Consider the following 15,383-nt stretch of genomic DNA (forward strand, 5'->3'; position numbering starts at 1 on the left):
ACTCCCTCTCCTGGTGCATTCACGGACCTCCCTGAAAATATGAATTCTCACTCTCTTTCAAATCCCTGCGCTAAAATATTGGTATTTGAAGCACACTCAAATACAAATATCACAACGAGACGCAATGGATGTATCATAGTAAACTCTGTTTCCAACATGTATTTATTTCATTTATTTGTTTGAATGTGCAATGTGGTGCAGCTTTGCGTTGCCTGTTGTTTGGTGTGTGCCTTTGATGCTGCTGTCGAGATTCAGTAGAAAACAAAAGGCCTATAAAACACCCACATCCTCCTCATCATCTTCTTCATACGCACCTCAAATGATCCTTCCATCCCTGCTTTCACTTCTCCCATTGTGATTCATGTCATTGTTAAGAGGTTTCCACTCTTTGCTACAGACACCATCAATGCCACAACAACTGCTACTCTTCATCCAAAACGGCTCTGGCTTATATCAAATATTTTACTGCAAGTTTTCAATGTCAACTTTCATTCAGCTGTGTTATTTTTGCTTCCCTATATTAATACTGCCATTGCTACCTCGTTTCAGCCTTTCCTCTCCACGGCCACTGTTAATAGTACTGCACTACTACAGCCACTAGTAATACTAATAATACCAGTACTGCAACACACATTCAATCATCCGCTGCAGCACTTATTTTTAACGGCACGTACCCCTTTCTCATGACTACATGCAACACCACAACTGTTTCTGTGAGGAGTAGAGTTACTGCTTTCTACTTACTGTATACACTGCCTGGCCAAAAAAAAGTCACCACCTGGATCCTGGATCTGGGGTTGCTGCAGTTGGTCAGATCTAGGTTCAGCAACATGATGTGCTCAAAGACTGAGCTCAGCTGACTACCTGAATATACTGAATGACCAGGTTATTCCATCAATGGATTGTTTCTTCCCTGATGGCATGGGCATGTTCCAAGATGACAATGCCAGGATTCATGGGGCTCAAATTGTGAAAGACTGGTTCAGGGAGCACGAGACATCATTTTCACACATGGATTGGCCACCGCAGAGTCCAGACCTGAACCCTGTTGAGAATCTTTGGGATGTGCTGGAGAAGGCAGCGGTCAGACTCTACCATCAACAATGCAAGATCTTGGTGAGAAATTAATGCAACACTGGATGGAAATAAATCTTGTGACATTGCAGAAGCTTATCGAAACAATGCCACAGCGAATGCATGCTGTGATCAAAGCTAAAGGCGGTCCAATAAAATATTAGACTGTATGACCCTTTTTTTTTGGTGACGACTTTTTTTTGGCCAGGCAGTGTATTATGCTAGTCAGCCCTCCTCGGGGGCACAGTGGGGCCGCATTAAATACTGCCACTATAACAATAGCAAGAACAAATACATCGAAATAGTATGGAAGAAAAATAAAGTGCAAAAAATAAAAAACTGTCATGTATATGCTCTAAATATAATGGCAATGACAGATGAAAAACAAAATAGATAAAAATTACTTTTTTAATAAAAAAAAAAATTGAGCACACCAATTGAAATGTCCTCTATTTTTCAGTGTTGACTCAATGCACGAAAATAATACTGAAAAGCGACTAAATTGTGATGACCTTTTATTTTGGTTGTCACGTACGGTCAGTGGTCTGATCTGTCTTGTGACCTTCCAGAATGAAACTCTTCATCTTTAAACACTAGTTTAATTTCCACATCTAATGTTTATCGCCTCCTCTTCTACTACAGCTCCACGAATAGCTGTACTACTCTTGGTACAGTACATTATGACCTCACTCCCAGTATCACCTAGACTTACTTGAAAATGTACATGTATTCTCACTTTTACTGAATACCAATCCTATCTTGTTTTATTTGTTAAATAGAAACTATTCAACGAATAATTTGTCTTAAAGCGTCGTTGGCTCCTAAAGACGCTTGTTCATAAAAAAAAAATCCTGCGGACTAAATATTAGCGCAAGACTGACATCAACTGGAATAACAATGCCATTGCACGCTGAATGTTATAACTGCAGTTGACGTCTGTGTGTCAGGGAATCTCCACTTTAGGCATTGTTGCTGCATACAGTGTCACGGGTTTATTCTGGCAATGCAGACAGAATAACTGGAAGTTGAATCAGAATCAGAATCAGAATTTAATTTATTGCCATGGTCAGTGGGGAGCCCACCAACTAGGAAAGTGTTTTGGAATAAAGTGCTGACAGAAATATAAAATAAAATAAAATAAAATAAAATAAAATAAAATAAAATAAAATAAAATAAACAACTAAGGCTGTTCACGAATTCAACAGTCTGGCGGCCGAGGGGAAGAAGCTGTTCAAGCCACAGAAGATGGACTCAATACCGTGTTGAAAACAACGAGCTATTTCTACAACTTCCTCCTCCTCGACACGTTCGCTGGTTTCTACAGTGAACACTCTTGCTAAAGTACTTAAAGTATAAACAACTAGGCATTCGACTTATTTAGAGGCGATATGCGTGGAATATTAAAATGTATATTTATGAAAGAGCAAATTTGTTTATTTAAGATGAGCTTAAACAGTTCTGAAGATGATCCGATTTTATTGTATTAAGTGAGCAGAATAAATGTTTTAGTAAATTGAGAAATGTCAGAAAAGCAACAAAGCTTTCCGTAAAAATTCAGATACACAAATACGCAGTTGTTATTTTAAAATGATATTAATCCCGTAATTGATTTGTTAAGCATTATTAAATGGTATTATATTATATTATATAAAGACACAGACAAAAACGTGTTTTCATAATTAATCTGGTGTTTTTTAAAAAGTTTGCAAACAAAAATTCTCTAAACGTTATAAATTGTATATCATATGTATGTTAAAAGAGCAGTTTTGATCAGAATCAGAATCAGAATCAAATTTATTGCCATGGTCACAGATGTGGCGGTTGGCGGAGTTTCTTTATTGTCATGACTCCAAGATAACTTGATACATGGATGTTTCAGCCCTGGTTATTTGGAATGTATCAAATATATTAAAAAATGTATAATAAATGAATAAAATAATACGGTCGCCAGAATGCGCCCTCTGCGAGTTAAGTCCACCCCTGTGATGACGTGCGAGTGGACAGTGGACAGTGACGTAACAGGAAGCGCGGCGTGCACAGTGGTATAAGCGGCGCTAAGTGACGGGCGGGCGGAAGTAGGACACGGACGCATGTTCTTTGACAGAAGACAGAAGGTTAGCTGCGAGAAGGTCGGTTTTCATTCATCATTTTATAACCTTGAGTCATTTCATTGTCAAATGAATCCACTGTGTAATGTTTCCCGCCTGAACAGGATGACCTGACACAAACGTCACGGTAGCTAGGTTTAGCTCGATTAATATCTAATTATTGCGATAGATTTAAACACCGTCTTCCTCTTGTGGATTAATGATGGTTTAAAAAAAAAAACCCTAAGTGAGATTACATGTGTTTTTGACTTACAATTGCCACCCCCTCAATTAGCTTAATACTTCTTTAAATCCTCACAAAAACGATCTTTATGTAGTGATATAGTCTTTAAAGAGTCTCGTGATGTGGAGCCCCCGTTTTTATCGCAGCCTCTGCAGGAGCAGGGCCCTGTACTTCTGCTCTGATGGTTATTATAGATCGATATTTACTCATTACAGGATGCTTTCCATTTCTGTCTGAACTAGAATGATGTTTATGAGTAACATTGCTAGTGAAAAATAACTTCACTGGACTGAAAAGTATGAAAAGTATAAACTATTATCTCAGTATTTCTCTATTTATGCAACACATCACCTTCTCAGCAGAACGTACGATGGGCTGCAGCCTGCTCTTGTCCCTAGAGGTGGCGCTGTTGTACCAGATAGTGATAGAGGAGGTGAGGATGGACTCCACCAGCAACTTCGTCAGCAGTCGTAGTTTTTATAGCTGCCTTAGAAAGAACATTCTCTGCTGGGCCTTCCTGATGAGGGACCTGATGGTCGGCTCCCATTTGAGGTCCTCGGTGATGGTGCTTCCTAGGAAGCAGAAGGAGTCTACAATAGGAATAGGTAAACCAGCCAACATGAGAGGGGACGGAGGAGCTGTTACTCTCCTGAAGTCCATGATCATCTCCACTGTCTTCTGAGCGTTGAGCTCCAGGTTGTTGTGGCTGCACCAGGACACCAGCCGCTCGTCCTCCCTCCTGTAAGCCGACTCATCTCCATCTGAGATGAGCCCGATGATGATGGTGCAATTGGCTGTGATCCTCAGGAAGAGAACCATGTGGGTTCTTCTGAAGAGTTTTGCTTGAGTACTGCTTTGATTGAAGCAAGAGTGTTGTGCTCAGATTACATCAGATTAGATGTCCTGACATGATTCTTTTCTGATGGTAAGAATTGACTATAACATTATTCCATTTCTGTCTAAACTGGATTGTTTTTTTTGTATATAATAATCTCAATATGTACCTAATTAAATTCTGTTTTTCTTTAACTGAGGACAATTCTGGCTCTAGGTAGACTTCCTTTCTCACTGTTCCTGTCATCTGATAAGATCTAATTGTTTTTTAAAAGAATATCCTTCTTCCTCCTCGCTGACGTTCTGTAGTCTAGTGAAAGCCTCGGCTCATGTTGCATCATCACTCTCTGCAGTTAGAAGTGCCACTCCTTCTCCAGCTTCAGCTGCACCTGACATGGTTTTTAAAGTCAAACAAGGACCATGAACTGTTGTGGAAACATTCATCAAGTTTGTCAGTGTCCACAAGTCTTGTGTAAATGCAAAACATAGCCAAATGTCATGACGTGTTGAGCATTTTTGAGGCTTTTACTATTTAAAGGAAGATACCGGTTTAACAAGATGCGATTGTCGTTTGTCAAGATCTAGTACAGTTTAGTTGCGGAGCATTCCGGAATCATACTGGCTACTGACAGTAATTGGATCTGTAGTAATTCAGGAATATCAGTACTGTTGCTGAAGGTAAGAGGCTTGTTAATGCTCAAAAGGTATATTCCATTGTGCTACTATACGTCAGTTTACACAGTCAAGTCAACAGCTTAGCAACACTGAACTTTGAAAATACCTAATGCTGAAAAATTGGAGTCAAATGAAATTACAAGATTGTTTCCATTGTTACATTCAACCTGCACATATTTTGTCACTAAAAAATGCTTTAAAGAATTAATTTAAAATCAGAGTTCCAACATCGGGTAATGTTTTTGATGAGTTTTAGTGAGGGTTGACATGCGAACAAAAACACAGAAGCTTCCTCATTCATTCGTTTGTCATGAATTGAAATCTGAAGTTCCTGAAGCAGTCGGCTTGATCTTGTTTTTGGCTGGATTTTGGAACCATGTGGAGATGAATATTGAAGTCCATTGTTGATTGTTAATCATTTGTTTATTTATCTATTTATATAATTTATCATTTATAGAATTTAGATTATCTTTAATGTATTATTTTTCTCTTTACTTATACTTTGTGTCTATATATTTTGCATATTTATTTGTCTTGAGGTTTTTTTTTTTTATCTTTGTGTTTTATTTATGCTGATGTTTTGTGGCTGCCTTTGATGTTTGTTGTGCATCTTTAATTTCTTTTGTATGTTGTTATTGGCCACTGTGACACGGTGAATTTCCCTTCTGTGGGACTAATAAAGGACATCTAATCTAAGTACTCTGGTTGCATGAAAATTCTGAAATCTGAAGCAATTATTAATGCACCATGTCACTTTAAAATCTTCCTTAAAATGACTGAATTATTTCAATAATTGTAGACTGACAACATATGCCCTTGCGTGTTCTGATAAAGGTTCCATATGGAGCATTTTGTGACAGGTCTTACCGAGCATTTTAAGTAAGCCCTTCAGGTTTTTCCGCTGAATTGTTGCCAAACTAGTTTCTGGTTTGCATCTATTGACTTGCTCTATTGACTTGGCCAAGTTCATGTTCATTACTTTTTATTGTTATGCTGTTTCATAGACAGCGTGGAGTAACAGAATTCACATCTCTATTACGGATCAATTCCTTTAAAAAATAAAAAACAAGGTACCAAGCTTTCAGAAGGGGCTATAGCTTCAGGATTTCTGCAACATGTAACAGGGTTGTGTAGCACTTTAATATGAGCCACCATGCCTTCAGACTGATCTTTATTAAACTTGCATTCTCCCGTGATCAAATGTGGAAACATGGAAAACGCATCATGGAAGTGGACATGATTATGGTGGTTGAGTCACCGCTGAAAAATATGGAATAATCCAGAATTGAATTCCCACATCTGGCCGGACATATGAAGAGATGAGGACAGGACGAGGACAGCTGCTGATTGGCACCAGATGTATTTCTCGTGGTTAAAAACCAGCGTTGTTATTGTATTGGCACCAGTCCGACAAATGCCAAAACTTACCCTGTGCTTCTTTCTTTCTTTGTCTGAGAAATCACCAAAAAAAAAAAGGAAATTACCTGGATCCAAGTCTGGCACAAATTCCAAAAATGCTTTAAGAATTCTTGGATCCCGATGATCCCTCCCAAAATTGAATCTCTCATCCATATTTCCTGAAAATTTCATCCACATCCGTCCATAACGCGCCTAGTTATTTTTAACACAAGGCAGGCCGACAAACCTGCGCTGTCGAAAACATAACCATGCTGCTTACCTACAGTAGCGTCAGGGACTTGTTCCTCCTCAAATGTGAGCTCCATTACTGTCTTGGGCAGCTTTGTTTGGATGTTTGGGGAGGAAGTTTAAGCGCTACCTGACTTCTAATACACCCATGTGAAAAAGAACCTCTATTACCATTTGCAGATCATGAATCACTGTTACTATTAAAACTGTATCATGGATTCATTCATAAAAATGTGCCTCTCTTGGGTGAGTCACACCTAAATGCAAGTGGGCACACACTGGTTCTGTTCACGGCACGGTCCTGAATAGCAGCTCTGTTTGACTCCATAGTCACTCCCCGACCGTGGGTTTTTTGACTTTCTTCTCTCTCTTACTTCCAGGTTTATAACAGACTCGATGGATCGCATCAGGTCTGGGTTCGACTACATGGTGAGTTGGGTTCACTGTCATCTTATTTGATAGCAGCCTTCACTGAACTTCTTTCTTCCTATCAAGATGAAAGGGCGCCGATACAGCAAGTTCTTTCGGAAGCCCGGTGGGGACGATGGCGAGGAACACATTGAGGTCAAAATGACGGAGGACGGTTCTGAGGATGTTGGTGATTCACCAAGCCAGCAGTCAGATCATTCTAACCGGCGTGCTCTTCTCTACTGTGGTTTGGGCGTGGTGATGATCTTTTTTCTTGGTAGGTTGCCTCATTTAGGAGCACAGGAACCTATCACGTTTGTAATGTTGAACTACTGTGTCCTCCAGGGTACTTGATGGCGTATTTGATTCATGGCAAACAAACCAAAGTGGCACCGGAGTCCAGCGGGTCGGTCTCAGAAGTGGGGAAGCCAACTACAGAGGTCGAGAAGAGTGAAATGGTTCCAGAACCAGTGGTACCTGTGGAGGAGCCTCCGATGAGTTGGGCCAAGATTGCCGATCTGTTCACACAGAAGCTCAGTGCTAAGAACTTTGCCAAGACTTTGAAGTAAGTATTTTCTTGTGTAGCCAAGATCTGCCCATCTGTCCAAAACAAAATATTGAAGGCGTGATTATGTATGACACCCGTATGCAACACCCATCCTTCCAAACTCACAGGGGAGGCAGACAAAATCAAACACCAACAATTTAAACATGGCCCACAACTCAGAACAGTAATACTGTACAGTACTGATACGGTACCGACAAAAATGCATTGAGGTAATCAGGCAGAGAATTAAATAGGGCAATAATTGAAACAATAATCTTAAAACTGAGCCAACTTCAAAAGTACATCTTTGTGTTTTGTAATGAAAACATCTCCCAAAACGCCTGAGACAAGCTGCTGTGTTTTTTCTCTGCAGCGAATACGATGTTCCCGACCGATCTGCCGGCTCTGATGACGACAACCGCCTGGCACAACGCATCTTCGAGGAGTTCAACAGACTGCAAATGAAACCGTGGACGGACCGTCACTATGTTCAGCTGCAGGCGCCAGACAGGTATGTGGGGGGTCGAAGCTTCTCCAGTCAGTCGCACAGCTCTTTTGCTGTGTTTCTAACTCACCATTTTGCCTAAACCTAAACAATGTGTTGATGAAAAGCCTAGTGAAAGATATATTTTAATGCTGGTCTTGGTCATTGAGTTAACTCTAATGCGAATGGATTTCCTCTGTGAATGTTGTTGTCAAGGATACGGTGATGTCCTGTCCCTTTCAGTCTTCATCCTGATACTGTGTGAAGGTTGTGTGTTCGTGTTGCACCAGTCTAAACAATGAAGGCTTTGTCAGGAAACACAAAATACTATGTTTACAAGTGACCTTGAAAGATTGTTTTCAGCAGTGAAAAAAGATTACTTGCAATGTTAGGATTCAAATACTGCCATTGCTTGTGCTGACCTCCAGGTGGCGTTGTAATTGAAGACCTATTACAGTGCTTTAATTCTGTCTTTTTGTGTGGCAGGAACCGTCCCAATCTGGTCACTTTTGATGGCACTGTGTATAAACCAGAGGGCTATTTTGCCTACAGTAAGACGGGACAAGTTCAGGTGTGTTTATTTTTACAATTAAATTATAATTATATTGTTTTATTTGTGCTGTATTTTATTAACATGAATTTTGTAGCTGCTTTATTGAACACTTTTTCAGTTAAAATGATGGATCTTGACAGTTGAGATTTTTATCTGATGAAGCCATTTATTTGTGCCCCTTTACCATCTAAATGTATTTTTCATCACATTCATGCTTTCTAATTAATTTCGGTTTATTTTTTGATTTTGTAAATTGTGCCTTTCGACTTGCATTTTTTGTTGTTTTTGTGTAATAATTTCAACATGATTTTTGAGTTTTCCTTGAACGTTTATTTAACCTTTTCTTTTTCAGTTAAGTTTTACATTTGACCTTTTTTGAATGAATGAATGAATGAACTCAAACTTTATTTTCATGTTTTGGCTTTTGTCGATAAATTCATGATTGAAAGTTATAACTGTTAAAATGTGTTAACATTCACTGATTGTTATATACTTTTTTAGACTGTTGTTTTAATCATTTTCATTTTTATCATTTGGTTTTACTGCAAAGCTTATCTAAGATTAGATAAGAGTAAGATGGCCTTTATTCGTCCTGGAGTGAAGATTTTACCTGTTTGACCATTCTTAACATTCTTTAACTATTGGTCAGTGAAGGTTGCGACTATTGGCATGTTTGTGTCCTCAGGGGAAGCTGGTCTATGGCAGCTACGGCCGTCCACAGGATCTGGACCTCCTCACAAAGAGCAACGTGGAGCTGAAGGACACTGTTCTGCTGCTGAGAGCCGGAAGCATCACGTTTGCCGAGCAGGTGAGTTTGAGGTCTCCTCTTCAATTGTTGTTTGGTTCTAACTGATTCCTTCAGGTGAAGAACGCAGAAGCCAGAGGAGTGGCTGCCGTCCTGATCTTCCCGGACCCCAAGGATTACGACTACAGAGTGGACACTGAACTTTTCGGACATGTAACGGCACACACTTTTGTCCCGGTGTTGCTAGCAGTTTATTCAACTTCTGATCACTTCATGCCTTCTCCAGGTTCACCTGGGTTCCGGCGATCCCTACACTCCTGGCTTCCCGTCCTTCAACAACACCCAATTCCCGCCGACAGAATCTTCCGGCCTCCCAAAGATCCCAGTCCAGAGTGTCACAGGGAAGATCGCTAAAACTCTGCTGCAGTGAGTTCTCACCCAGATGTTGGCAATATTATGAAACAGACCAGATGGCTGCAAATTTCAGCACAGTAAGGATCTGAGGTCAAATGATCATGTAGCTCCGTCTGAGCTCAAACTAAACCTGGAAAGGGCACAAGTATTTTATCAGTTTTAGTTTGCCAAATCGAAACCTTTCTTCCACCTCAGGAAAATCGGCGGTCCAGCTTCAGTCCCTGATTTCAGAGGTGGCATCACAGACGTGACCTACAGTCTGGGTGGAACAAAGAACATCACCGTCGAGGTCAACAACGTGTTGGTCAACCGGGAGCTGTACAACGTGTTTGGGGTCATCAAGGGGTACATCGATCCTGGTTAGTTTCTTCTATTGTCAGTGGCTTCTGACCCCCCCAACCTGGTGGTAACTTCTCCCGTACTTATGCCCTGCAGATCGCTATATTGTTCTGGGAGCCCAGAGAGATGCTTGGGGCCGGGGCTACACCCAGGCCACTGTGGGGACCTCGGTGCTGCTGGAGCTGGCCAGGGCTGTGCAGCAGATGGTGGAGACAGGTGACAGACGTTCTGTTCAACTGATGTGTACATGTGGTCTGAAGACTGTCCTGGAAGGATCCGACACAAGTCCTTTGACTGATGTCCTCAAGAAACTCAGCTTTTATTCTGTGTTCATCCAGATGGAGTGATACTCAGAAGGAGCATCGTCTTTGCAAGCTGGAGTGCTGGAGAATATGGGAGCATTGGTGCAACCGAGTGGTTGGAGGTGAGAGGTTGACTTGCAGTACAATAAAGAAGGGTCAAATGGTTTGATAGATATTTCAGATTCTCTTTGTGGGATGCCAAAATTAAAGACTTATAAAATGCTCTTAAATAAAACAAGTATCCTTACTTTAAAGTACTGTAATTTCTGCACTATATGCCGCTATTTTTTCTCGTGGCTTGTACAATAAATATGGCTAATACATGGATTTCCACAGGCTAAAGAGCGTCATGCTGCCAAAATATTGAGCCTCATTACATCAAAATCATGGGCGTTTTATTGACCTTAAAACGCTCAAAATGCGCTCTTCTCGTCCGCGTGTCCACAGTGCCACCCACAGAGCCGATCTCCTAGAGCAGTGTTTTTCAACCTTTTTTGAGCCACGGCACATTTTTTACATTGGAAAAGTTTTGTGGCACACCACTAACCAAAAATGTTACAAAATGACACTCTGTATAGTACCGTATATTTAATTACAATATAATTTCTTCATTTATTTATACTCAGTCAGTGTGAAACCTGGGCCTGTTTAGATGAACACAAAGCCGATATCCTGGCAGCAATAGAAGAAAGACACACACGAAGCTCTTCTTCAACAGCTCAGGTGCATCACTAATTCTCTTGGAGGAACGAGGCAATCAGCTACGTGTTGCCACACGGACAAATATTACATTACTCTGCCAGCCTTTACAGCACGGACACTGGACAGTGACATAATATTTGCAGAAAATTATTAATAAATGTTAATTAAAAAAAAAAAAGTGATATTGGATAATTTCTCACGGCACACCTGACGATCTCTCTAGTGTGCCGCGGCACAGTGGTTGAAAATCACTGTCCTAGAGGACCGGAGTCGAGAAGCAGCAGCTGAGACCGGCTGTAGTGTTGGAACTTCTGTCACACGGGCGAAAATAACACATTTTGAGCGATTTAATTTGAATAAAAGATGTGAGGAGTTGATTCAAGTTCAGGACATTGCTTTGTTCATCGTTTCATGGGTCAGTCTCCTGCTGGAGCCCGTTTTCTAAACTAGTTTAGAAGTGCTCCCCATGCATTTTAAGCCGACATCACCACTGCATCTGTGACTTATAGACCAGTGCAACTTATGTACGATTTTACTATTTTCCTTCTTAAATTTAGTTGGTGTGGCTAATATTCCGCTGCACTCTGTAGTCCGGAACTAAAGCACTCAGATATGTAGCCACATTGAGAATAAACTGTGCTCCAACATTCATTTTTCAAGTATATGTATGCTACATTGTGAGTTTTGGTGCTGTGAGGCTCATGTGACACTTGATACATCCTATATAAATTGTTTTATATACATTATAGTGCAACAAGGGCTTCCATTCAGAATAGTTAAGTACGAGTGTTTTTAAATGCTCACTTGAGTACTTCATGTCAATATTTGTGTGGTGTGTTCAGGCTTACATGACCTTGCTGGACAAAAGAGTGGTCAGCTACATCAACTTGGACGGGGTGGTCATGGGTATGTACCACATGCAGTGTACACAAACACACACTGACGCCGAAGGCAACTGATCCTGTGAATGGCAGCTGACAACGTCCTCTCTCCGAAGGTCGTGGGAGTTTCATGGCATCTGCAAGTCCCCTGCTCTACGGTCTCATAGAGAAGACCTTGAAGACGGTAATATTACTTCTGCTGACCCATCGTGGACCTTTTGAATATGTAGCTTAATTGTGCGCCGTGTCCCCACAGGTGGACAGCCCCACTGGGTCTGGAAGTCTGTACCAGTTGATGGGACAAACCGATTGGGTGTCCAGAGTGTAAGTAAGGATCCGTGTGAGAAGACTAAAACTGACTGACATCTTCTGTTGTATGCTTTAATGTGGCCTCTTATCAATGCAAACCAGTTTCTTGACACATTATCGTGCAGGCTGATATTGCTGAGTTTATGTGTTTTTGATTTTAAAGCGACTTTGTTTCTCCATAAACAGAATCAGACCAGTGTCGCTGGATGACCCCTCCTATCCATTTCTGACCTTCTCTGGCATTCCATCCATCTCTTTTCACTTCATCTCTCCCAACGTGAGTCATGACCTCCAAACTTTGCATAGTGTTAGTATCTCATCTGGTTATCTGTCACCACCATGTGTTTATTTAACATTACATTACTGTCTCATTACTAAAATGAGTGTAAATAGTTTTTTTAATGGGACCAAACATGCAAATGTAAAATATTTAGAACGTTTTGCCTTTACACGTGCAGTTTTATCCTTTTCCCATTTATTAATTTAAAAAAGATTAAATTCCTTGTTTCCCTCCCTCTGATTATTTTTCTTCAAATATGCACTATTATTATTAGTGTAGTATAGTGTAGTAATTTTTGGGGTTCCCATATTGCATTGTTAGCTGAGAAAACTATGAATTTTGATGTTCTTAGATTTAGTCATTTTATACTTTATACAATATCTATTTTATTCTAAACCTCTAACAATTTTATTTTAGATCTATATGTATGATATATAATAGAATTATATATAATATAAAATATATTGTCTATGTCATAACTTATTTTTAAATAGAAATACTTAAAAAAAAAAACCAAAAAACAAAACAAAAACGTCATTGTCCTTCCATCAATATCTTGTGGCTATTTATTCTGCTGTGATCTTCAGTACATGGCCAAGTTGATACTTAAGTGCCTGTCACTGCTCCACAGCAAGTTTTGCTGTATGTGTTGATGCTCCATGGTTCTGACGAGCTCTGAAAGCTTCTGGAAACTCCTGTTTTGATGGAAGTCCTCTGTTCTTGTCTGTAGTCTGAGGTGTATCCATACTATGGAACCAAGCTGGACAACATGGATCACCTCAACTTTCAAACCAACCAACGCACCAGCGACCTGACCGTCCTGGCGGCCCAGTTTGCCGGTCGGATGGCTCTTCGCTTGGCCCACGACCACCTGGTCAACCTGGACGTAAACCAATACAGTGACATTTTGACGCAAGCTGTGCGCAAAGTCTACGTGCGCATCAGGAAGCTCACCCAGGTCTGTGGTTTCACTTCCAGTTTAGCATTTCAGCTCTGTTTTTACCGTCCTAGTGACTTCCTCTTTACTCTCCACAGTCTGGACAACTAAAGAATGTGAGTCCGGCATGGCTGGCGACCGCTGCAGCATCCTTCAGCCAGGCCACCCGCGGCCTCATCCTCGACACCCAGAACACCGACCTCAACGATGCAGAGGCCTGCCGCATTCTCAACGACAGAATCATGCGTGTACGTCTCTGCTGAAGAAGGCCTGCTCTGGTCCTCTCTAGCTCTTTAATGGTTGTTTATCACTGGTCTGCCCCCTGTAGGTCGAACATGGCCTGCTGTCTCCGTACGTGTCCCCCCTTACCACACCCTTCCGGCACATCCTACTGGGGCGCGGCTCTCACACTTTGTCATCCATCGCTGAGACCACCGATATGGACGAGCTTCGCGTGCAGCTAGCTCTCGCCACCTGGACCGTGCAAGGCTGCACCAACGGCATGTTGGGAAATGTCTGGGACCTCCAGACCGCAGCCTAAACCACAGCTTCTCCTGTGTGTGCGTGCGTGCGTGCGTCCGTGTGTGTGTCTGATAGATAAACAAGCAGAAGGAGGTTCGACATCTGTTGGAAGTACTACTGATACTTTATGTTTACTCCAAAATCCCCCTCCACTGTAGCCCTTCGGTGTGCGTCTCTCAGTGGCCTCGGCTGCTCTTGATTTTTCTTTTGTTTTTTATTATCGGAAGCAGTGCCTTCCATAATTATGACGGTTATACTGTCGGATCCTTCGGCAGTATCTGCTAGACAAACGGCTCCTCAACTGACTAAATGAAGACAGAGTGGTTACTTTTTATGTTTATATTCCTACACTCCCTTGTCCAACAGAAAGCAGCTAAACTGATGACCAAACTTTGGACTTTATTTATAGATGAAATCAACCGCAGATAAGAGTGTACAATGGAGCAGTTGATGATTCGCATTATCGGAAGCAGTGTCTTCCATAATTAATACATTATCGAGAACAGTGTTTCTCATAATGATGAGTAATGAAGGTAGTTTTTATCTACCGCGTGTGGCTGTTGGTGTATTTGTGCGTGTGTGCGTGTGTGTGCGTGCGTGCGCATGCGCGTGGATGCTTGTCTTTATCCACGTATGTTTTCTCTCTGCATATATGTCCAGTTTTATATGTGTATTTATCGGGAGCAGTGCCTCTCATATTTCACTTGGAAGAGTGGAACAACTTATCGGGGACAGTGTTTCCCAGAGTTTTATACTTGATGTATTTATTTGTTACAGCCCGCTCGACCTTGAAGGTTTAGTCGTCACACTGTGCATCTGCAGTCGTCCTCCTGCTTCCACATCTCGTGTTACTGACTTAAAAGATATCGCACTGTGCTTGTGTCAGGAGCAGCTCCTCTTTCTCAAGGTTCCCATAGAAACCATGGTTGTGTCACTGACATACAATGTAGACATCTCTCCGCATCCATGTTCCTTTTCAAAATGTGTCATTTGAACATAAAGTAAAGTTCAGCTGACGTCATTTATCAAGACCTGCAAAAGTATGCTCAACCATGCATATGAAAATATTCCATTATGACTTGAGTGCAAATTGTAATTTGATCTACATTTGCTTTTCCTGAGCAGTCGTGCAGCTGTCTCTCTTCCAAATCCATTGATGGAGAAAATCTTGATTTTGACAACATGCTGTCTGTTGTGCTTGTTGGGTCTGAACTCCACTGATCATGTTCCCTTAAAAATAAAACCCCCTCAGCACTTACTGGTCCTGCATTGATTCCTTTTTATCTAGAAGGAAAACTTCAAATCAAAGTGTATTAAAGGTATTTAGTTTCTCATCCACAATATGAAGTTATTTCAGAAGTTTGGGAGCCCTTGTCACACAGAGCCCTGGCAGTAGGTG

At 41.2% G+C, this 15,383-nt stretch overlaps 1 protein-coding gene across 1 annotated transcript; it reads left to right on the plus strand.

The window, feature by feature from the left end:
• Window positions 1-3,091: 3,091 nt before the first annotated feature.
• On the plus strand, window positions 3,092-15,261 carry tfr1b (transferrin receptor 1b). Its single transcript, XM_053860957.1, has 19 exons — window positions 3,092-3,203; window positions 6,942-6,990; window positions 7,057-7,246; window positions 7,315-7,534; window positions 7,890-8,027; window positions 8,487-8,571; window positions 9,239-9,361; window positions 9,416-9,511; window positions 9,585-9,724; window positions 9,908-10,071; window positions 10,148-10,267; window positions 10,390-10,475; window positions 11,898-11,961; window positions 12,053-12,120; window positions 12,193-12,260; window positions 12,432-12,522; window positions 13,256-13,483; window positions 13,561-13,710; window positions 13,791-15,261. The coding sequence occupies exons 2-19, from the start codon at window positions 6,958-6,960 to the stop codon at window positions 14,001-14,003; spliced, it is 2,277 nt and encodes a 758-aa protein (XP_053716932.1). The 5' UTR covers window positions 3,092-3,203; window positions 6,942-6,957; the 3' UTR covers window positions 14,004-15,261.
• The last annotated feature ends 122 nt before the right edge of the window (window positions 15,262-15,383 follow it).

This window comes from Synchiropus splendidus, chromosome 3 (genome assembly GCF_027744825.2).
Source record: "Synchiropus splendidus isolate RoL2022-P1 chromosome 3, RoL_Sspl_1.0, whole genome shotgun sequence".
Classification (NCBI taxonomy): Eukaryota; Metazoa; Chordata; class Actinopteri; order Syngnathiformes; family Callionymidae; genus Synchiropus; species Synchiropus splendidus.

Coding starts and splice junctions, on each gene's coding strand:
- tfr1b (XM_053860957.1), top strand. CDS start 6,958: ATGGATCGCATCAGGTCTGGGTTCGACTACATG. Junction 7,247..7,314: donor GGTGATGATCTTTTTTCTTG/GTAGGTTGCCTC, acceptor TGTGTCCTCCAG/GGTACTTGATGGCGTATTTG. Junction 9,725..9,907: donor ATCGCTAAAACTCTGCTGCA/GTGAGTTCTCAC, acceptor CTTCCACCTCAG/GAAAATCGGCGGTCCAGCTT.